The sequence below is a fragment of the Apteryx rowi genome, unplaced genomic scaffold (genome assembly GCF_003343035.1).
Source record: "Apteryx rowi isolate R43461 unplaced genomic scaffold, aptRow1 scaffold_325, whole genome shotgun sequence".
NCBI classification, from domain to species: domain Eukaryota; kingdom Metazoa; phylum Chordata; class Aves; order Apterygiformes; family Apterygidae; genus Apteryx; species Apteryx rowi.
This window is the reverse complement of record NW_020449697.1, coordinates 465,210-488,970: the sequence shown is the minus strand read 5'-3', so window position 1 is coordinate 488,970 and position 23,761 is coordinate 465,210. Positions and strand designations below refer to the sequence as shown.

The window sequence follows — 23,761 nt, the reverse complement described above, 5'->3', positions numbered from 1 at the left end:
TTTTATTATAATTTAGACTATAAGAGCCTTTCTATCTGATAAGGCATGACTGGCTGGGGCTAATTTTTCCTATTCCACTATCACTGCAATATTGAGAGGGGGGGAAAGTATCAAATCACTCACGCTGATATTGTCTTAACACTTTAGTGCTGTGTTAGAATTTTAAGTGGCACTTATCTCTTAAACATCTCAATTTCTCAGCACTCCCAAGTTTTATCTGTAACCGATGTTAGTGGCCTTGTGGTAAAGATAATTAGCCTGATATTGCTTTTGCTTCTTTATCTTTAAAATGGGGACACCACCAACTTTTTCATAGACATTACGAAGCAAAACCATCTTCAAGTGCTTCACATCGGGTGAAAGGTGCTTTCATACATTAACAGTGATATTTTTTCCACTGGCAGCATCGCTATTTTTGGTCAGACAAGAAAAAAACACAACAACAACAAAAACAGCAAGTGTTCGTAAATACCTCTTCTTGCCCTCCAAAACTATTAAGATACCTGACAGCAAAGTCATAAAACACTCACTATCCCCAGAGCCCTGAGCATCTTATTTCACGCAGCAGTGTTCTGCGCATCAGGCACTAGACCAACCATCAATCCACCGTCCAGTTTACGCAGCCCCAGAAGCGGGACAAGACTCGCTCTGTAACCGGACGAGCATCTGCTTCAAGTCTCCTCTCTGCATTGCAGCTTCTGCGTCCGCCTCCCCGTCAGCTCCCGTGGGAACCGCCGGGGCTGCGCCGAACCGCACCGGGAACCAGCGGGGCTCGGGCGGCCTCCTGCGGCCAACAGGAGGGCGACGGGCGGGCGGAGGCCCAGCTGCCGTTCCGCTTTTGTTAAGAGTTTGCTTTGTTTCTTTAACTTCGAGTAGGGAGTTTCACACAACCAGCAAATCAACCCGTTCTCCACGCAGGCGGGAATTTCCAGGGGCAAACCAAGATCTCCGAGTTTGTACTAACACTGATGATCCTGCTCACCGACTCGGAAAAGTATATCCTGGAAATACCTCCAACAAACGCTTTCTTGCTTTGCATAAACAGAGTGTAAAGTGCTCCTGCATATCCTGTTTGAGGACCAAGTCTTAGTACTACAGATTCACAGCAGGTTACACCATCAGAAGTGATCACAGATTAACGCTTTCATGTTAAAAGACGTATGTACAACAGGACAGATGTGAATACGCATTAATGCTTCCCAGTTCCCTCTTCTGGTTTACTAACCACGTAGAACGCTTAGTAAGAAATAAAATACTGCCCAGAGCAATTTGGGAAATAGTCTCTCATCAGCCTGCCAAAATCCTGTAAAAGCTAGTACATATCGTGACATATGAAGTGCAGGACACACGTCACCTCTCTTACCTCCTATGAAGGCTCAAAGCTTTAAAATTACACTTGACCTTAAAACCTAGAACTTAATGCAACTTAAAAGAAATCTGGTAGGAAAGCTGGAATTTTAATCCTCTAGGACTGGAGGAAATATTAACCTGCTTATCATGAGGAAAAGAACGTACGTATCAGAGTGCCATATCTGTAGAAGACTATCTAACGAAGGACAACACAAAACTGTATAGAAACTTGTGCAAATGGAGTACCTGCTAACATGAACATACTCAAAATATAGTTAGCTTGTTGTCCCCAGTCTAGGAGCAGGTATCCGCAGGTACTAGCTGTCAACAGTCAAAGGCTTTTTATATTCCATAATTCACTGATCACAGGTTTTTTGCACAACTCTTCTACAAAAATGAGGAGGAGGTAGGAGATTCACCGCGTGGAGGAGATAGTTAATTAGAACAACGGGTCTTTAAGACATTATGAAAAAGTATTTCAGAATAATTTAAAGGTCACAGGTTATTCTAAAAATTAGATCTAAATTACCACATATTTACTATTTCAACAAAGATCCAATAGAAAATGATGATTCTTAACTAAATTAAAAAAATGGATCAAGCTCTTTTACAATGTAGGCTCGTTTCGATCTCAGGCCAGTTCCTGTGGCGCAGTATCTTACACACACAGAAAATGGAACGTTTTCATTTCCCCCATTCAACTCAGATGTGATGTACACACACAGATATGGTCCCCTCCTCATCTGTGAGCTGCTACATTCTGCTAACGAGCTGGATCTTAGGGGAGAGCAGACGTCTAGAACCAAGCTATATAACATGATTGTCAGGGTTTTCAAAACCTGGCCTGTAATAGTATAGTTTATAATACTGACATAAGTGGGCCACCAATCATTAAATTAGAGAAACAAACAATACATGGAGGAAAAAAAAAAAACAACACAACCATACATCCCAGCCAAAAAGATGACATTTTTCTAGGCATGCATTACTGTGCTTAGGAATTAAGGACCATGATTTCTAAAAATAACTAATCAGAAAGCAGCTCTGATGCAGACAGCAGTTTTTACACTGAAGTGCCAAGCACAAGCCACCGCTCTCACACTCATGCAATTACTTTTGAGCATGGCTATCCAGAACACTAGTGTGTGTTGTGCTTCCAGGAGCGCTTCTACCATACTTAAGATATCCATAGAATAAGAAGCATTTCTTGCCTCACTCCAACTTGCTGTTTTGATCCACACAACTCCAGACCCCAGTTTATGCAGAGGTGCTACAATCCTAGATCAGAATTTGCACCGGTGGTTCTTTAAGTGTAAAGGTACTGATGGTGAAAACATACATACAGAATCAGCTCTGCTGGCACGCTAATCTTCATTGCCAGTTATAATTAGACACTAGGGATCTTCATCCTTGTCCTCTTTTCCCCTACCGTTATTACAGAAGATCCATTTATTTCAAGCTGACTAAGACATGGTAAAATTTCAAGAGCTGAGTATATAACTTGTGCATCTTCCCACTCTTCACCAATCTTAAGTTTTGATTATTTACATATGCAGATGTATGGACAAGCTATCTTTGAAGTATGCGTTGCCTTTTCTGCAGGCAGACCTTTGTTTGGAAGCAACAGCACATACTGCATTATTGAAACAGCACAATTCTCTACACTGTCTTCTAGCATCACATATGGAGACCACTTCTGATCAAATTTATCTAGTATTATTTCTTAATGTCTAAAAGTAGTCTATGGATAAATCAAATAGGAATTGACTTCAAAAATTTTACTTAAAGTTCATTTGCACATGGAGCAGGTGGGCTTCAGTCCTCCCCAGGCTTGATTTAGCTGCATGTAGTTATGGATGCTACAATTACTATATGATGAAACTGATGTCATATTGCCAAAAATTTCTAGAAAGTTCAGAATATATGAGATGCCCCTTTCTTTTGAGCAACCCTGTTCACATAAAAAGAAAACCACCAAAAATTCAATGTTTACTACTCTATAAATACAATATCATAACCTCAGAAATTACAATTTTAGGCAAAGTCACAATGAACAAGTATTTAATTTTAGATCTTTTATGAGCAAAGATGTTTTAATATGTCACATTTCAAGAGCATCAATCTTTCTTTACAAGAAAAGAAAAATCACTTCATAGATTTGAAGCTAGAGAGGTCCACAAGATTTTCTACAAATTAAAAGCGCCTGGAATACATGCATCATCCTTCAAACATAACGTACTTTGCAATAGGATTGAGAACACAGTAAGTTTTAAACAATATTTAGAATTAAAAGTACCTGAAAAAAAACAACCCTCTCCTTGGAGAGACAGAGACACTAATTCCAAACATCCTCCTGGACAGCTGTGCAAGATCTCAACAAATGCTTTTCTGTACAAGTGGTTAAAAAAAAAAACAAAACCAAAGAAATCACACAGCAAGTTCTGGAATATCAAAACAATGAGTTCATAGAACATTCTTATATGTCTCTACAGTAATCTCAGCTCCATATTATTTTATTACAAACAATTATTGTGGCCTAAGCCCTATGCAATGGTGCTCAAGATTCATGGCCTCATCCATGCAACATTCTGTCTTGAGAGAGCAAACTTTAGTTCTCATGCTAAAGTCCAAATGGGTGAATATGAACAAATACAGTAGTAGTTTGCCCAGCTCTGAACCCTTCCCTCACATGTGACTTGACTTACTCAAATTTCAGATATTAAGTAGTAGATTTATCAAAAAGAGAGACTAAATACAAACAGGGCAGTCAAAAGCTACATCACATGTAGGAAGACTAGTGATTGAAGAATGTGCTGAGCATCTTTGAAGGCAGAAGTTTCCACTCCCACTGCGATAAAGAAAGACGAAGATTAAAATGAAATGATGAAAAATGTTTGTCATAAACAACAGTGCTTTGTGATTCAATATAGAATATAGCAAAATAGTTTATTTATGCAGTGATGAGGAAAACTTGAAAGAAACTAACTTATCACCTGTCCCTTGAGAGCTCAAGTCCAGAAATCAAGAGTGTAAAACTCAGGTTTTCCCATGTTAAACAGTGTTATTTTTAAAGTGTGAGTACCATTTGGTACTATTCTCTAAAATTAGAATTATGCTTGCATCCTAATGAAAGTATGTGCATTGAATATCTGATAGCAATAAAATTGAGCAGAAAAAAAACCTAATCACACAAATTTACTATCTGGAGTGACACGCTGGACAGTAACCAAATTAAGACAGAAAGGGTAGAATTTTTTCTTTTACCTACTGAGCTGCATATGGAGCCTATTCTGTAACTATCCTCTGACTACTAGAAAACAGGCAAGACTGTCACTAGATTGGTTATTAGCAGTTTTCTGACGAGAGCTGTTCTGAAGGGGAAACAAGCAGCTTAGTACGTAATAAGTCATTGCATCTTTTTTCCTGTGAGTAGTTAGGAAGTTGCATTTTCCCATCTTCCGTTCAATATGCAACAAGCCTGATTAAATTAAGAGGAAATTGAATCTATGTCTATTTATAACCAGATACATATTTAAAAGTACACCATTAACTCATTCGCCTCCATCACCATCTGTTCACTTAAACCATAAATACAGTAGTTCGTTCTACTTCTTCTACACAGAACTGTCTTAAAATAAGTCAATGACATCACTGAACAATAGTTCTGTTCCAGCAATATCTGATGATTAAGTGACTGAGCTTTATATAGGTTATTGTGTATAATTAGACTAAAATGATCAAGTTCTTTCTGAAAAATCCTAACAGTAACATGGCAGCACCAAAAAACAATGGCATTGCAGGCTCAGATCTGTTTGATGCATATGTAACACCCGTTCACAACGACAGAAGGGCACGTAAGCTTCCAGAAATACCTTCCTATCTACCCCCATTCTGTCACCCTCAGGGTTTCCTGACTTTTGCCAGTAAAGTTATTTCCGTGTCCATGTACAAAAACTTCACAAATATTGAATGGACTCTTGTGGAGAGAAAATACCATAAATTTACATAAATCCTAGATTGACACCTGCTCCTCTGACAAGTATACATATAAATCTGCTTTGGGTGAGTTACTTTGAACCTTTTAAGTTGTTCCTGAATCTCCTGACCAAACTTAAAAATCTTCTTTGTTCCTCACCCTGAAAACAGCTTCCTGTCCATCAAGTCAATGGATGTTAGAACAACAAAAGTGCAAAAGACTTCTAAAACACAGGTTTCCCTTGTGAAAAGATTATTTCAAAGAACCTATAGAAAATGTAATCTTCCTTCCGGGAAGCTAGCTGCTGCCATGCCTTGGTAGCACCGTTGCTCAGGGCAGAACCAGGGGCAAACCTGGACTCTGGTAGAGGTGCCCAGAACTCACAGCAGGTGACTCCAGAACCCAGTTTAAAAGCTTAATCCTGACCTTGACCAATAAATCACAGTATTACCATCACATCAGAAAAGGGACCAAATACAATCACAACTCAAATTCAACATTCTTATCAGAAAGAATTGAGTAAGTCTATACTGACCAAGTGAGTTAATTTTGGTAAGAGTGTGACTACCTCCTCTACTGACTACACTTTGCAGGCTAAACTATGTGGATAAGCACATATTCTGCTTCCTATTTCTCCTCTGTGTTGTTTTTCTTTTTGCCCTACAAGTTATCTGAAAACTAAAAGCAACACAAGCAATACATACATACAGGCTACAATTTCAGAAATTCTTTAGTTTCTGCCCACTAGAATGCGATTGGAATAATAATCACATCTTGACATTTGCTTAAGGGACACATGTGACAGGTAAAATAATGCTTATGATCTACAGGTATCCTATCCAACAACTTTCTTCCTAGTCATCACTATTAGTGAAGTGCACCCTGGCTAAATGAACTATTTACAAATGTAAACTATGCAATTAAAATTTTAAAATAAATAGACAATTTTTACATTATATAGCAACTTGACAACAAGGCAATAGACTATCCAATTATATCTTTCATCATCAAAATGATTTATGTGTACGTTGCTGAGAATGTTTTTGATGAAGCAAATCCTTGGCTCACTTATTCTATTTTGCAAGATCTTTCCTGCTTTTTTTCCTTTACACTGGATAGTTGTGTAAAAACTCCTTAAGCTTTGTCGGATAGTCTGTCATCACTCCAGTGGCTCCCAGATCAAATGCCCTCTTGTATTCTTGTTCTTCATTCAGTACCCAAATATACACCTATAAGATTGAAGAAGATAACAGAAAGAAAGACAAAAATTACAAGAAATACTCACATTAAAAATTAGATAAATTTTGACCTAAAATGTTTCATGAGAGAGATGCCACATATAAAATGATTACGCTGTCATGCCAAAGACACACACAAAAAGTACCCAGCTGCTTATCCCCCTCTCCCTGCCCCAAAAGGCTTTTTTTTTTTTTAGTGCTGACTCCAACTTCAGTTTATGCCCAAGTCTTCAGATAACTCCAAAAGTCAAAATATTTAGTGAAAAGCCCAAAAGAGAATGAGCAGTTTAGCAGATTATGTAGGCTTAAAGTGGGAGGGGGGGAGGGAGGAAAAGTAGAGAATTATATTAAGGAATCTTTTCCCAAACATACTTCTTCCCTTGTAACTACAAAACTGCAAATATAACAGCATAAGCTATTGTTCAAGAACCAAAAAGCAGCTATGAAACCTAGCAACACAGCAGACCGTTTCAGAATACAGGCCACCTACCCAACATTAAAAAAAAAAAAAAAGAAGCAGCAGCAGCAGCATCAATCACCCTCAATAGTGAAAAGCTGAGTAGACTTAAGTTTCTTCCAAGTAAATCTTAAGTGTTTTCAGTAACAAAGGTGAAGGAATACATTTATTTTAAATAAACCATCTAAGCAAATTATATTAATCCTGACTTTGCTCTTTGCACTGAGCTTTCTAAACATAAGAATTTATTTGCAAAACCATAAGAAAACCCTTATCATTAAAACATCAAATAAGACCCCCCCCCCAATAACTTAAAAAGGTAATTATCAAAAGCAAGGGTAATGACTACTGAAGCCATAAGACTTTGAAGAAACATAATGCTCATACAAAAAGGGCAGAGAACACTAATCCATCTTAAGGGCAGGTCTGGCTGGTTCAAGTTCTCACTACCTACCAAGCAGATTTACTTTTAGTTTTGCCACACTGTACCTGAATGCCCCGTGCAGTGAGGTGGTCAAAAAGTGCCTTACGCATTAACAATCTGTAGAAGGGAGAAAGATATTATTTGTCCAAAAACTTGAAGCATACATAGTTTTCAATATCTGTTGATGTTCTGTAATAAGTCCTCCACAGAACATTTAGATTCAATGGTTCCCACAATAAAGAACATAAAACATAAGTTAAAATGTAAGTTTAGTTCAAATATTATTCAAGAGTGCTTAACACAGATATCCAGAAACTTATATTAGCTGTGGATTTTTGTATTAACTCTTCTGAAGATCAAATCCAGCAGGTGCTCTTTCTTCACTCACTGTTAAGTTACTCTGTCTCACATCTGATGAATCAACCCCTTTACTTTCAGAAGAGATTTTATCCTCCACACACCCAGGGACAAGAAAACTCAGCTAATTGGCCACTCAAGAAATCAAACCAACAGATGAAAGTCACAGAAGCAAGAACCAGAAGACACTTACTGCAATCAAGTTCAATCTCTGATAGCATAAGATTAAATTTCCTCTGAATCACAGGTACCCTTAGAAACTTAAGTGTTCCATGTAAGCCAAATAGTACCTTCTTTGACAATATTATGAAACAATCCCATGAAATGAGAAATCCACATTCTGAAACTACTTACGCATTAATTGAACATACTGAATGACAGCAAATAGACTAATTCAGCATTATTTTAGGTCATAAATAGGAATATTGCCCACTGCTACTGCACCTCAGTATGTTTCAGCGTATAAAAAAAATATGCACACATGAACATCTACAGAATATTTGAATATGCTGCAGTGACAAAAAATAGAAGAAACTGAAAGAAATTACAGTGTAACAAGTAGTTATAGCAATAACTAATCTTAGTTGCTTGGGCCAACTATCAATATATAGGCAAAATATAAATAACAAATTAATAAGATGCAAATCTTACGTGTCAGCTAGCCAGATAACAAATTTCTGGCTTCTTGTCATCTTTTGTGGTTCTTTCAGCCTATTGAGGAAGAAGGAAAGAAATATTGCACCACAGATTAAAACACTATTTGACATATTTCTGCAAAAGAAATGTGAAGAATTAGTCTTGCAGTTTCTCAAATCAGAGAGCAGTATTTTCCCTTTGGCTTCAAGACAGTGACCTAGAATTGGGTTACACAAGAAAAAATGTGTTACATTAAAGAGAAATGGCAGAGGTGGGTATTCGGCAGCATTTTGAGTAAGGTACGAGAAACAAAGAGCACCTGAAAACTCATACCTGCCCTGATACTAACTTGCCTCTTGGCCTTAATTTACACATCTGAGAAAGAGGGGGAAAGGTGTGAAAATTAGTTATTTGCACAGCATTGAAGCAGGCAGCACTGCTACATATCACTACCAAGACGGCATCAGCACAAGCTGTGTTGTAAAGGCAGCTGCTTTACCCCATGAAAGACACTGTAAATCAAAACCAAACTGATATACACAAGTATCCCACAAGAACTGTATAATTCAAAGCTGCCTAAGACAGGTCAAATACAGAGGAGCAGAAGTTTTGCACAGCTTTCATTTGAGAGTATACAAGAGTACCTAAACTAACAAAATAGTAATTATTAATCTTTTGGGATAGACGCTATCAAGGTGTTAAGCACTTGCTTTATAATTGTTCTATCTAAAGCGCTTCAACTCAAATGGACTGACTTCTTCCTCTGAAAGACAAGAATCACTAAAAAGCTTTTAATACAATGCAATGAAACTATCTGAACACTGAGAACAACAGGGGAATCATAACTTAAGCCAGTTACTCAAATAAGCGTTAAGATCCCTTCAAGTTTTCAGGAAATGTAAACTTTAAACGCCACAAATGACTGAGAACCTCATACTGCTTCAGCTTCCAGGTAAAACAATAACTTCAACACAACTTTACTACCTTATCATAAATTCTGAAGAGGAATTGTGCCACAATGCACTAGAGCACTACCGACCTACTTACTTTAGCATTCAGTTTCTCTAGGAAATGTTTCATTCCACTACATGTTCAGCTTGAGGATACTGACTAAATGAACGCTTAGGCTGGCATTAGCATTCACCTGTATTACTATCATTTCACTGCAACACCCACCAAAGGGCTAACTCACTTGAGGATGATTGAAGGCATTGGAATTTCCAAGAATTCTTCCTTGAAAGGAATAAATGGCAGCAGACCAGTGTAGAACAGGCCAAGTAGGAGGAGGACACGTTGCAAACAGAAGATGATGGGAATGTCAGCATTCTGTAGAAAGCAGCAGAGAAAGATTCTAACTTACCTGTGTAGACTGTCAAGTCTGTTGTAAATAAATTTACTCATGAATGCATGTTTAAAATATAGCACTTGTACCTAAAGAATAAGCTGCCAACTGTTTGTGTCTGCCACTGAATTTAAATTACTCTTCCTGGTAACTTGCAATCCAAGCAAAAGTTTTACACAATTTGAAGGGGCAGCAGTGACCTGAAAAGGTAAAACATCAGCAATTCTGGTACTGCTTTTGTTATCTGCCTTCATCATCTTTCCAGACTGCAAGACACTATGCAGCATTTTGTCTTTGACTAGCATTAACACAGAGAAGGGGGTGGTCAAGCTGTGTTTTATCTGTCTGGGACTTGTAACAGTATGATATCGTATCAACTTGCTCCACAAGACCTTTTTAAAGACGTTGGTTTATGAAGCAAAATACTTGGGCACCGATGCTATGAAAAATGAACAAATACAACTGCTCTTAAGGTAAGGAATGGTGTTGTCCTGTTTCAGAGCACAGATAAATCAGTACAATGTCGACACTCTCCACTAGATCAGTATCACTCAGGTGCATAATTCCCTTGGACTAAGCACAATTTTAATTTAATTCCAAATTGTACAATTCCTTGGCACAAAAAGGAATACAATTTATAGCTGTAAATCAGCTTTATACCAATATAACTCTGTGACAGCTAATGGCCACATCCATTATTTTAATAAAAAACACAAAATAAGCAATCTGTATCAAAATTGCTTTTGCACCAGATGAATGATGTGTGATGTGCAAAACAGGCTTTGTTTTTATGCCAGCAATTCCTAAGACCCCTTATATTATAGAAGTATAAAACAAGATTAAGCTTTTCTCCTTAAATATTTTATTGCAGAGTATATGGGTGTTAAGTATGCTTGACTTACCTTAATGATGTAGTAAGCAAAATATGATTGAGGTGCAAAACCTCAGATCACAGCTAGAAGTCTGGCATAGATCACTATGCTCCCTGGAATACCTCATCTTGATTTACAGGTTACTTCTCTGTACATGTCACCACACAGTGAAACAGAGGTCAAGAAAAACAAAGCCTGGACCCATTCTTACCTCCTTATGACACTTCGATACAACCTCGTAATTGGCATTCCCCCAAACAGTCAAGTGTTCTCGCTTATACTGACTCACCAGCTCTGAAACCTGCAATACAAAACCAAAAAAGTAGAACCCTAACATGCATTCACTGCATATTATTTTGTGCAGAATTATTTAACTGAAACTCCATTGCTACTTTTCAACTACATAAGTCATTATAGAAAAGATAATTCTTCTATACTCTCTCCCATATTAAGATGATTGTGTTACTTTGAATGGGAGGAAACAGGTGTTCAGTACAACAGAAAAGGAAATAGCATTATACCTACAAGAAAAAATAGAGAATTTTAAAAAGGAAAATGGCAATGAAGTATCTGATGGAAAGCAGATTTCCTCTTCTGTGATGAGCACTTATCTTTATACTGGTACCATCCGTTTATGATGCGTTTGTAGGCAACAGAATCCATATTAAATATAAAACAAAGATGTCCCTAGCAATGTGGCGTCCCTTCATCTGTTTCATGCTGAAATAGGGAGTCAAAAAAGAGCTATTTGCAGACCACCCTGTACTAGTTCTCTATCTTCTGCATTACCTTACACATGGAGCAAGATCTAACAGGTGGAGGATGAAAGAGTTCAAGAACAAATATTTCAGTGTCTCAGACTGCCAGCAACTCAAGGAAGTCCTTACTTTTGGAATTTGAACACCTCCACATGACATTCAGTCTCAGTTCAGTGTAGTTTATCACTTACCTTTTTGATCAACACATTGTTGTTCATTTTGATGTCAATGTTGACCGGAGTTTGTGGAAATGCCTCAAACACCTCTTTCAGGAGTGGAATACGGTTATCTTTACCCTCACAGTGGCATTCTGGGGAAACAGAGAAAGTTGTCACTGCTGTGACCATTATTAATATACTGTAGAGAAAAGCTAAGATATTAGAGCACTTTTTAAAGTTAAAAAAAAAATCCTAAAATTAGCACATTTTTGAACTGGAAAGAGAATTTACTATACTTGTATGGTTGTAATTAACTGTGACAAGCTCACCTCAGTAATGAAAACTGATGCAACTCAGCCATTATTTAGCAACAGTATGAGTGAAGGTATCATTAAAATCCTGAACTAGCAAACAGGGGCTCACTTACCACATACCAAATGCAATGAGATTAACATGAAATGAGACCAACTGATAAAAGAAAGTTTTCCTTCTAGGAAAATTTACTGGAGAAGCCTAATGAGTAAGGGAAACAGAAGGCAGAAATCCCAAATTTTTGTGTCTCGAACTGCTTGTGGATCTAAGGAGTTAGCTGAACCATCTCCCCACTTCATTACTATACATAAAAAAGATTTATAAGTAAAGATAACATCATAGAGCTAAACTCAGTGGCTCCCCTCTCCTTTTTTTTTTTTTTTTTTTAAGTACTTTGCAATTTTGAACAGAGAAGTTTAAAACAAAATTATCTTGCCAGACAATTAAAATATGGAAGGATTATTCAAGACAATCACAAAGCCCTTCAGCCATATACATCTGATGTAATCACCAGCAGCGTTTTCAAAGTGGAAGCACTCAGTTTTAGCTTGTATGCTGTATTCAAATATGCTCTCAAGAATCACAGTTTTCACAAGACGACAGGCTAATCATTTTCTAGGCCTTCCTCTCCTGCAGCAATATTCATGCTGATCTTTAAGCCATGTGTACAATAACTATTACTCTCTTCATTCACCCTTCTGAAAATACCTACATTATCTGACATCTTGTGGTACTTCAAGCACAGAGTGCACCAGCACAACAGCACTTGAGAAGTAAAGTCAATTGATTCATTGATTTTTCATACCAGTGAATTTTAAATCAGTACCCTCTGAAGAGCTCACAAGGGAACTGGAAAGCAGTTGCAAGAAGTAGATAAGCAGACAGCTGAAATGTTTACTTGGAAAAAGATGTCTTACATTTTAAATTTATTCACCATCTACTGATATGAAAAAATAGAATCCTAGCCTTAGAAACCATAACATTTTTCCCTCTTAAAGCTTCTCTTATCAAGATACTGATAGAAGCAAGTCCTCACTTTTCTGTTCCCTTTGATGAAGTAAGAAATTGCCACACTACAATTATGGAAAAGTAGTTACTGTTACTGTAAATTGAAGCAGCAAAAGTCAAAAACTTACCTTTCTGAAATGTGACATCCAATTTGCAGAGATATGGAGGAAGTTCCTTAAAAATAAAGGGAAAAGGAACACTAATTCAAAAGCAATGACATAATCAACTTTCCTTGAAAAAGACAAAAAAAATTAATAAGCCATATAAGTTATCTTTAAGATACAAACGATATTTTGTGTATGTTTCTAGGCTTCTTGCCTAAGAAGTGATTTTGTGAACATTCTGTTCCTTCTTACTTGAACTGTTTGGCATTCTTAGATCTGTGTTACCTCCAGCTGAATAAGAGAGAAAAATGTTTTCAGATGTCTGAAAAACATGGGTAAGTCTATTAAAATATCATGTAGAAAGACAGTTCTACAAAGCAGGCTTTTAAAGCTGTCACTGCAGGTGGGGTTCATCTACCTGTTTTACCCATTAAAAAGAACGAGCTGGCTGACTAAGCCGTCTCTGTCATCAGTATGGCAAAACAGGCACACCTCCAGAAGGCCATTCATCCAAGCTACCATGGGATGGACTTAATCACCTTCTGGACATGTGCCTATTTTTCTCCCCTGACTACACAGGGAGCCTAGACAACTTTGTCAAACAAGATAAATAGTCTTCTTGGATTTTTAATACTAAATACACACACATGCGCGCATGCAGCCTCCCCCCAGCCATTCCACAAACACATTTTTACCCATCATCTAGCACTTACATTTTTTCTTCAACTTACAGAGTATTTGAGGTCCGATATATTGACATCAACTCCTGTTGATCTCTTCAGGTTCTCGTCATGGGACACAACCACTTGTTCATCTTTTGTCAGGTGACAATCTAGCTCCAACATGTCTGTTCCTATATTAACTGCACTGGAAGCAAAGAAGTCTGCCTTGAACCAAACGCACATTTTGTACAGGTCCAAACCTAGCACATACATGTTATTAAAAACTAATCCCAGGGAAAGCACTTTAGATGCTTTATGATGCAATGAATCCTCGCAACCTCGTTTTAAAGCAAGAAACAAATAACCTCTGTTGCAGTGAAAACCTGATGCAAGAATAAACAAGATACTATGAATCAGAGACGGGATTTGAGCTCTGGAGCTTTGGCTCTGCCTTCTGCAGAAATCAAGTCGTACTTTTGCCTGTGCAGTCTACTCTCTCACTATTAAGAAACTTGTAGAGTATTGTTTCAGAATTTTTGGAGCATGATGCTTATTAGTATCAGCACATTTACCACTAGAAGAAACAAGCTCTTTAAAGTACTAATCAATTCTGTAGTAGGCATAAACAAAAAAATGACAAGGATGTGAAAGACTTTCATGGATTTCTTTTTTTTTTTTCTTTCTTTCTTTTTTTTTTTTTAACGTAACCTAAGTTTAGTAGGCTTAGGAAATTAGCAATGGGGCATTCAGCCTTTTAGCTTTTTTGGCTAGCAAAACTACTTTTTTTTTATTATTTCAGTGAAAAACAGTTTGTAATTTTAAAATGCACAATCATATTTTTAAAAGCAATGCAGCAGAATTAGCTATACATATTCCAATCCACTGCTTTGAAAAGTTGCAATCCAGTATCAAATCCACTCTATAAAAGCTTACTTAGAAGGAGGAGGGGTAAAGAAAGGAAAGCAGAAAGTAGGTATAATACTGCTGAAAAAGAAGTGCAAGAAACTCCACCCCCCCACCCTCCAAGAAAAAATTTATTCCAACAAGAAGTGAAGTCCCAGCCTCAAGCTTGAACACCCTTCCTTTATAACACCGGGCTGCTCTTTTTATCCACCTCAGAACAAATCTTTGATATCTGCCAGTACAGTCTATACCTTACCCAAAGCTCAGTGACTTCAGCTTGTATTGCTAACAAATCTGACAATTTGTCAGGTTGTTTCTAGTAGCTGCTGCTAATAGGCTTCCTTAAAGTGCCAACTTTTTTCAGCTGCCAATCAGTCTGTTCTGCAGCATTGTAATAACATATCAAATCCACATCGCTCCAGAAAAGACTCCAGATGTTCTCCAGATTCATAAAAACACAAGCCTTAAACAGTGTTCTGAGCCAACCACTTCAGAACTCAAGTTGCAAAGCAGACTCCCATTACCAAATCAGAATGATACAGCTCTTCATTTGTGTTTAGCTCCAACTGTTTTCAGGTGACAGGAAATAAATAAGAAAAGCCATACCTTGGAACTCAATTTCCATTGGGCATGGTCTAATACAGCACAATATGCATAGTTTATAAATTCTAAAGTTGACCAAGTACTTTTATTGCTGTAGCTACACTGAATTTTTTAAAGCTTTCTCTCTTAACCAAGCATGTTCATGTAAGAAATGGAATCCAGTAAAATAAGAAAAATATCTTGAGAGTTCACTTCGCTGCTTCCTGTCAAAACAATGCTAAACTACATGCTTGCATTAAAGACAATCAAGCTTGTATTTAGATTATTATGGCATCTTTTATGCCAGATCTCCATATCCTTTAAGACACTATATATGACTCTCTTCAGTTAAAAACAATTATTTTAAAATCTAAAACCACCATACAAGCATTTAAGTACAGTATAAAATGAGTACAGCCCACAGATACCTATTAAGTGTTTTACCATGCAAACATAAGTAGTGTCTTTGGCACAAAGAGCTTGTAATTGTTTTCCAGAATATTTATAGGTTAAGCTAGTGTAGAACCAGCTGTTACCACCGGACTTTTTTTTTTTTTTTTTTTTAAGCTTGTAGGATACAAGGAAGAGAAGTGGCTCTACTAATATTTAAGAAATCACTGTCAGAGTGTAAATAGCATAAGTAAAACTGTTTGCTTTTTAATAGTTTGGGTTACTGTCAACAATAGTAAAATACTAAAATACAAATAAGACAAAAATAAAGAGGGCAGGTCTTATGTGGCAGACAAGTGTTCTCTTTTGGATCCAACTACACCAATGGCCAAATATGCCTGCCCAGACCTGCAGAAACAGCTCTGGCAGGCACACCCTGTTTGGCCTCATGCAAAATTTGATGGGTTATAAATTGATTAGTTTATACCAGCTATCTGAGCCAATCCGGATGATTTTTCATGATGTGGCTCACCAGCTTTCTACAAAATTTCTTCCACTAGCATACTGGTGGAGATGGCAATGAGCAGCTGGGAGGAACAAAGCCTTTACTCCTTTCACAGCAGCAGCCACAACACTTAATCTGTTGTCTAATGCAAGGTAACTGCTGTGACTCTGCTTTCTGCAGAGGTGATATGCTTTTATTATGCAGCCAAAAATCTCAAAATAAGTAACTAAACTTCGGCTATTGACAGTTATGACCATTTTAAAAAATTGAATCTCAGTGCATTTGTTACACTATGGTCATAAAATAATTAAAACGTAATACGGCCAGAACAAACACCTGCAACATCTCAAAACATGATTTGACTCCTAGTACACTCCTTACTATGAATACAACTTATTCACCTCTGAGAATGAAATAAAAAGTTAGAGCGTAAGTTTATAAATACACTAAAAAAAAAAAGAGAGAGAAAAAAAAACACGAGCATCTTTCTCTAACCTGTTCAGTTCTATAGATATAAAACCAAAACAGATACTAAAAGAAAATTAAGAAGCCATTAAAAAAAGAAAGAAAAAGCACTTTCAGGAAAATGTGGTAGCAGAGTTGAAAAACAGCAGGCTAGTAGGACCAAAACACAGAAAGCTATGCTAAGCTTCCATGGAGATCGAAAACATCGCAGCCCTTTCAATAGCACTGTTTGGTTGCGAAAGTTGGCGCTGCCCAATCTGCAAGGAAATGAACAAACTGATGAGGCTACTTAGCACAAAGCACAGCTAGAAAAAAGCCGCTGCCGCCTACACAATTTGCTCACTGCTCTTTGGCAACTGGAGTTTTAGACATCCTTCTTTCTGGAATACTTCTGAGAACTTTGTTATAATTCACTACTTAAATGCTGGAGGTTTAAAAGGCTTTCTAACCCAATTTTAAACTCTCAGATTGAAGGCTTTTGCACACTCTGCCAATGAAGTATATGCAGGAAAAAAAAACACAGCACAAACACACACTTTCATTAGCTTTGCAGATGTGTATTAAAAGTTTGCTAACATTAAGACTTCAGTCACAATCTGCCTGTAAGACAAATTATTATCTCCTTCCATACAGATAAGGGAACTGAACACTATGACACTGTGGAATATCTAAGAGTATTGCTTACGGCCATGATAGCAGTCAGACCTCTTGAAATCCAGCATTGTGCGTTAATTAGTATATTGATATAAACTATAACCTGAAATATCAATGTATCTAGAAAAGACAGCATATGATATTAATTACAAAAATAGTCATATAAGAATAATGATAAATTAATAGATTTTGTTTCAAGACTGAAGCAAACTGAGGGAGAATTGAGAGAACAGGGTAAGAAAACGTGAAACTGCAGCCTGAAGGTATTTAATCAAAAAAGGCTTCTCCTGGTTTGCTGCATTTAATTTCAAAACCCAAGAGCAAAGGAAGGCATTTGATGTTTACTCTTTTATCCTCTTTCCAAAAGAGTTATTACTAGATAAGTTGATGTGAAAATCATCCTGCTCTATTACACTGTCTTCCCTTAGCTGTAAGATCCTTCAGTCTTCTATGCAGCCTCCAAAATGTACTTAATGTGATGATCCACCACATGGCATCAAATACCATTGCGGTTAACTAGCGTGCCAACGTTCCACTCCCCAATACCGTAAAGGCCAAGTTTAGCCCCCATGTCTAAGGTGAACTTTGCTGACCTGAAGGAAAAAGGAGTCTCCATTAAACATGGACGCAGTATTGTTACATATTTTATTAGTTAAAGCAGGAGGAATAAGGCCTCAGGAGTTTTATTTCCAACTGCAAGTTTATTACATTACTGTGTACAAGTCAAAGCTTGTGGTACCCCAGTTTCTTCATTTTTAAATTGTAGTAATATTTAGCAATCCATAGAAGTTGCTCAAAGGAGAGATGGCTTTTAGAAACAAAACACTGTACCCCAAAACAACTGCTGGAAGTCCCATCTTTTGTGATTGCTTCAGTCACTAAACACAATGAAAACACCATTCTAGACATTATTGGTTCCTTTTGTACTCACTGGTGAAAGGCTGCCATTGTGTTTTCCAGGTTCTCTCCCGCACCTGCAAGAATAACAAAAACTAAAACATGCACTAAATCCTTATCCGCCCCTCAATCCCAGTGGAAATAAATTCAAAATTAATGGATTTAAATGTACATATTTGGAAGAAGTATCTGGACAAATGAGAGTAAGGCTAGAGTCATAAATCCTAGAGCTGCTGCTAGCCCACTGGGGAAACTCAAGTGATGTGACTTTCTCAAGGTAATAGAATCTAAAAAAATAAGACTTATCTTGGGTTTCTGTAACACTTCGAATATACAAATCAGAGGTCAGGTGCCCTGGCTTTGCTTAAAGGCTTTTTTTTTTGGCTATGGCAATATGCTCCACAGGCACAGGAACAGTGTATGTATGAGATCTATTTCAGACGTAGTGAGAGGAGTAATGAGAGAAAAGATGACAGGGAAAAAAAAAAAAAAAAAAAGTAGACTCTCTGAAGCTGCTATTCCCTAAATGCATAACCCAGTTGATGCTCAAAGAGGTGAAGACCTCTTTTTTCAGTACAAAGACGCTTCCTGAAACAGCATAAGTCAGTCAATAAAGACTTATTCTGCTGGCAAAGACAGACCTCATGGACATGGAATGCAATGGACATTAACTCCACCTAAGACAAAGAAGGACAAACAAATTTAATTTTCTCTCAGACAGCAAACTAAGGCAAAACCTGCAACTCTTAGGCCATCACTCTTTACATATGAATCTTTGAAAATAAACCTGGTTAGGGGCTAGAAAAGGATGTATTCCCTCCCTCCCTCATAAAATATACAATATTATGCACTGAAAAGAAAACAGCTTCAGGAAGATACATGTACTGATGAAGACATCTATGCAAATTTTAGCTGCTCTATGGCACTGACGAATGACAGACTTTGTAAACAACATAATTATAGAAGCTCTAATAAGGCCCTGCCTATTAACAAGACCTACCAATACATACTTATCTAAGTCTGTGATTAAAGCGATACAATTTTATGCATGCATAATAAATCAAATTTGCTGTTATCAGGTTAGATTGCATTGATAAATTTATATAGAAAAGCTTAACTAACTTGGAATCAAAATGACAATATCTGCATGGTTTAACATATATCAATATGGTTAATCCACAGTAACTTCTGTGATTAGACAGTCACCAATATTTTAGGTAATCTGATGGCAGAATTAGCAAATTTGATCGGCTGAGTGGCAGAAGTGACCTATGGCTAGAGAAAAGCATGAGAATCTCATCGTGTACTACCAGTGATTGTTCAATAGACAGGAAAAACGTGCACAGGACCTGGATGAGGAGTCGTAAGATATCTAAAACTTCAATTTTTATTGCACTTAATTTATCGACTGTGGTAATACAGTCCATACAGCCGGAACTGTAACAGAGGGAAAACACAGATTCAGTCTTTAATCTGTGAACAGAACAATATCCTAATATTTCTGGGCAGAAATTTCAAAAAAATAAAGCTTTAAATGCCTGCTGTAGCAAGCTACATGTCATAAAAGTAGGTATGGTGAGTTAAACCAGTTGATAACAGAAAGCCTGACTTGTAGTGCTTTTGGGAAATGGGAAAATAATTTAGAGATCAGCTGAAACAGGGGTTCTAAATCAGCAACATGGCTTTCACAAACCTTATTCAGAAAAGGGAATTACAACAAGCAAGTGAAGGCATATATTGAATCATTTTCCTTCCTAAGAGAAAAAGGCTGGGCTTATTGAAGGCCTTTTGACATTTTATTTACTCAGATGTATCTCCAAAATCACATATTATCTATTGGCTTTGTGAACTACATACATTTCTCAAGGCCTCAAGACGAAAACCACCTTCCTCAGCATGCTTTAGCATCCTGTGAGCCAAAGCAGCCATATCCAAGCATTAAAGTTGCATAGTCTAATTTTGAAAGCACTATCATGGAGCAAAGGGGAGTCAAAGTCAAGCACCAGCTCAAGGAAAAGGTCCCACAGAGTTTTGGATTTTTTCCTCATGGAAGCAAAGAAGACCAACAGCATTCTGGGCTACACTAGGAAGAGCATTGCCAGCAGGTCAAGGGAGGCAACTCCCCCCCTTTACTCAGCACTGATGGGACAGTATCTCCAGTGCTGTGTCCGGTTCCGGGTTCCCCAGTACAAGAGAGACACAAACATAATGGAGCAAGTCCAACAAAGGCCACGAAGATTAAAAGATTAGAGCATCTGACATACAAGAACAGACTGAGAGAGCTGGGATTACTTAGTCTGCAGAAGAGAAGGCTCCTGGAGGATCTTATCAAAGCGTATAGATGCCTGATGAGAGGGGGTAAAGACAACAAAGGCAGACTCTTCTCATTGGCACCTACTGAAAGGATGTGAGGCAATGGGCACAAATTGAAATACAGGAAAATCAGTTAAAACAACAACAACAAAAATTACTGTGAGAGTGATCAAACACCGGAAAAGGTTTCCCAGAGAGGCTGTAGAGTCTTTGTTCTCTGAACAAGGTCCCCAGCAACCTGCTCTAAGCAGGCGGGGTGAACTAAATGATCTCCAGAGGTCCCTTCCAACCTTAACTATTCAGGGATTCTGCAATAGTCTTAGAAATAAAGCCCATTAGAGAGCATAACTTATTAACAACAGACTGGCTGGATATATACACTTATTCTATGTCTGATAATGCTACCCTCTCTCAAAAGACTCTAAAATCCAGCTGGCATAGAGAGAGGATTCTAGCATGGAATATCAAGACTTAATTATTGATCTCAGAAATGACCAATTTATAGTTTTAAATCAATGCAGAAGTGAAGCAATAATTCAGGAATGCTTCCACAGAAGAGCTATAAACTGAGAGAAGAAAATTCTTGCATTAAAAAAGAAGCAAAACCAAAATCCAGAGACTTAAGAGATTTCACATACAAGGCTTCATCTCAGAGAAGAGAAAGCGAAACAAGCACTATCTTGATCTCTGAAGTTGATAGGAGTAATGCAATAGGAAACCTGACACTGCATGGAAAGCTACAACAGGACTAAAGCCTGAGAACTTAAATCCCACAGGAATTAAAGTTACAAAATAAACACTACAATGAGTAAAAAGTAAGTGATCTTCAATCTCATAGTACCTGATGAGCAAAAAGCTACTGAGATGTTATTTAAGGGTTGTAGTACTACCCTAGATGTACTTCACAGTATATACAGGAACAAAGAACAATTCAAAGGCTGTGGACTTTGTCTTGCAACGCCTAATGAATAATCATCCCATTCAGTAGGGTTTTTCTTGTTGTTTTAATAGTACTTAGCGCAAATAGCCTAAAAGCTCCCATTCTAGGCTTAGGGTTATATATCTTAACTAATGCCATTACAAAAAAAGTGAGAACAAACAAAGATTAAAGAGTTCACACTAGATTCTGACAAAATCATTGGCAAGTTTGTAAAAGTTTGTAAATTAATAAACAAAAAGTTAACAAAAGTTTGTAAATTAAAATATTGACCAGGAAACAGCTAAAATATACATTCCACATCAAAAGGTGCATTTTGTGCTATACTTAAGGCTATCTACTATAAAGAAACTTAATCTGTTTTATAAATCATCAAAATATTTAAAACTTTAAACTGTGAATCTGACACATCTTCAACATTTTTGGCAAGATATTTACTGGAAAAGTGACTGACAATATTTTCATAAATTGAATAGGGCAGCAGGGAACAGGAAAGAACTGACCTTCACCAGCACAGAACAGGAAAAGTAAGATTTGCCATATTTGCTTCCTCCCAATGCTTTAGAAAAGGTAAAAGAAACTTTAAAAATATCTTTCCATGATGATGAGAAACAACCAGACCACCCATAAGGCCTTGCAGCAAGTATATGGAGGGAACGAGATTCAAATAATTGGCATCAGATTTACAGTAAGGGGAGAAAGAACAAAATCACAGTAAACTCTATATTTCTTCTGAATCTAGAAAGCAAAGCAATGAGAAATACTAGACACCTTGCACACTTCTCCAAGGCAGCGTAATTCTCATGCTAACATAAGAGAACAAAAAGAGAACATCACCGATAGCCTTTTTAAGAAGTGTTTTTTATTTAGAAAGTTATAGGTAGCAGTTTTTCTAAGAAACAAAAATAATGCTCCTTAGTTGTGCTGTAAAACCCTTTCTTCTACTTGCATTCAGAAAGGTCTTGTGAGAGCCTTAAAACTAAAAAGGCACCTTATTCAACAGCCAGCAACAGTTTCCTTCAGAAAAGAACCCCTACTATTTTGATTCTCGATTTGTCTTTTTCATCATATGATGGTATTTGCATTTAGCCCTTTTTTCTTAAGTGCATCCAGAGCCATGGACATACAAAACTAATCTAATTTTGAGAAACTTGTCTAGCTTAGTTTTTACTGCAAACAGAACCAGAGACCAGGCGCTTATTTACAGCTTGCCCCACATAACTCCATGCCTTATCTTTCACTATGGAACTTTTTAACCAGAGCCAGCTTCCCAGTTGAGCTCCAGACCACATTTTTGCATATACTTTTTTTTCCACAGTCAAATGTCCTAGGAACCTAGCACCTGAGGAGGGTGCTGGGCCAAGCCTAGTCCTCTGCAAGCAACATCAGCCGTGCCTCTCGATACACTTATGAGCATCTTGAGAGCTGCTGAGAGGGTCACCCATCCTTCCCCCATCGCTCTTGCTCCAAGATCTCCCTCTTCTGCCGGCTGGAGAGCAAAGGGCGAGACTAGAGCTGAAAGCAAGCGAGTATCTGGAGCACACAATGAATCAGTAGAACAGTTAGAGGCAAGACTGATCTTTGGACCTGCTCTAAACAACGGTCAGCCCTTTTATTAGGAAGAAAGGGATAATAACTATAGGATCATTAGGAAGAAAATAAAAATCTATCTGGAAATCACCAAGATCTGAATCCCCGGGAGAACCGGCTGATTTCAGTGGATGGGTTACGAGTTCGGAGACTTATTCAGCTTTGAAATCAAGCACCGGTCAGCAGGTGGCACCTAAAATTAGGTTACCGGAGGAAGGTTTACAAGGAGCCCGCTGGGAGCTGCGGGCATCACAGCAACGGCTCCAGATCCTCCCAATATAGCCCTGGCAGCAGCGCCCGCAGCCGGCACCGGGGAGACGAGCACGGCCCGGACGGGGGAAGCGCGCTCCTCCCGGCGGCAGCGGGGCAGGGGGCGAGCCGGCAGGGCCGGGGGCAGGGGCAGGGGCAGGCTGCCGCCGCGGCCTCCCCGCCCCTCACTCACCGCCGCGGTGCGAGATGTGCCGGCAGCGGAAGCGCTGCCGCTTGGGCCGGTGGAGCAGCCCCGGGCACTTGAGGAGAAGCGCCGAGGTGAGGACGTAGCCGCCCAGCGTGGAGAGCAGGTACAGCGCCGCCGACATCCTGCGCCTCTCGTCAGCTGCTCCCGCCCGGCCCGGCCCAGCCCGCAGCCGGCTCGCACTGAGGCAGCGGCAGTGCTGCGGGAGCCGCGACCACTGCGGGCCGCGCAGCCGCAACCGGCCTCCCTCTCCCCCTCCCCCCCCGCCCGCGGGCCGGGGGAGGCGGGCGCAGTGCGCACGCGCGGGGGGCGGGCCGCGAGCCGCGAGCCCCTTCCCAGCCGCCTCACAGGGGCGCAGCCGTTAGGACCGTTATCTCCCCCCCCCGCCCCCCGGCTCAGCCGTTAGGGCCGCGCCCC

The 23,761-nt window shown here is 38.6% G+C and overlaps 1 protein-coding gene across 2 annotated transcripts; it reads right to left on the bottom strand.

Moving 5' to 3' along the window:
* Positions 1-3,394: 3,394 nt before the first annotated feature.
* GDPD1 (glycerophosphodiester phosphodiesterase domain containing 1) lies at positions 3,395-23,542 on the bottom strand. Of its 2 annotated transcripts, XM_026071445.1 has the most exons (11): positions 23,333-23,542; positions 18,085-18,127; positions 13,724-13,859; positions 13,278-13,283; positions 13,017-13,062; positions 11,602-11,720; positions 10,864-10,953; positions 9,631-9,764; positions 8,454-8,513; positions 7,511-7,562; positions 3,395-6,555 (listed from the first exon to the last, which is right to left on the bottom strand). In XM_026071445.1, exons 1-11 carry the CDS (start codon positions 23,466-23,468, stop codon positions 6,433-6,435), a joined length of 945 nt encoding a protein of 314 aa, XP_025927230.1. In that variant the 5' UTR covers positions 23,469-23,542; the 3' UTR covers positions 3,395-6,432. The 2 variants fall into 2 exon arrangements, with proteins under 2 accessions (XP_025927230.1, XP_025927231.1); XM_026071446.1 differs by lacking the exon at positions 13,278-13,283.
* Positions 23,543-23,761: the final 219 nt, after the last annotated feature.

Coding starts and splice junctions, on each gene's coding strand:
- GDPD1 (XM_026071445.1), bottom strand. CDS start 23,468: ATGTCGGCGGCGCTGTACCTGCTCTCCACGCTGGGCGGCTACGTCCTC. Junction 18,128..23,332: donor GCACATCTCGCACCGCGGCG/GTGAGTGAGGGG, acceptor TTATTCTTGCAG/GTGCGGGAGAGAACCTGGAA. Junction 11,721..13,016: donor GGATGTCACATTTCAGAAAG/GTAAGTTTTTGA, acceptor CTGTTTCCCCAG/AATGCCACTGTGAGGGTAAA.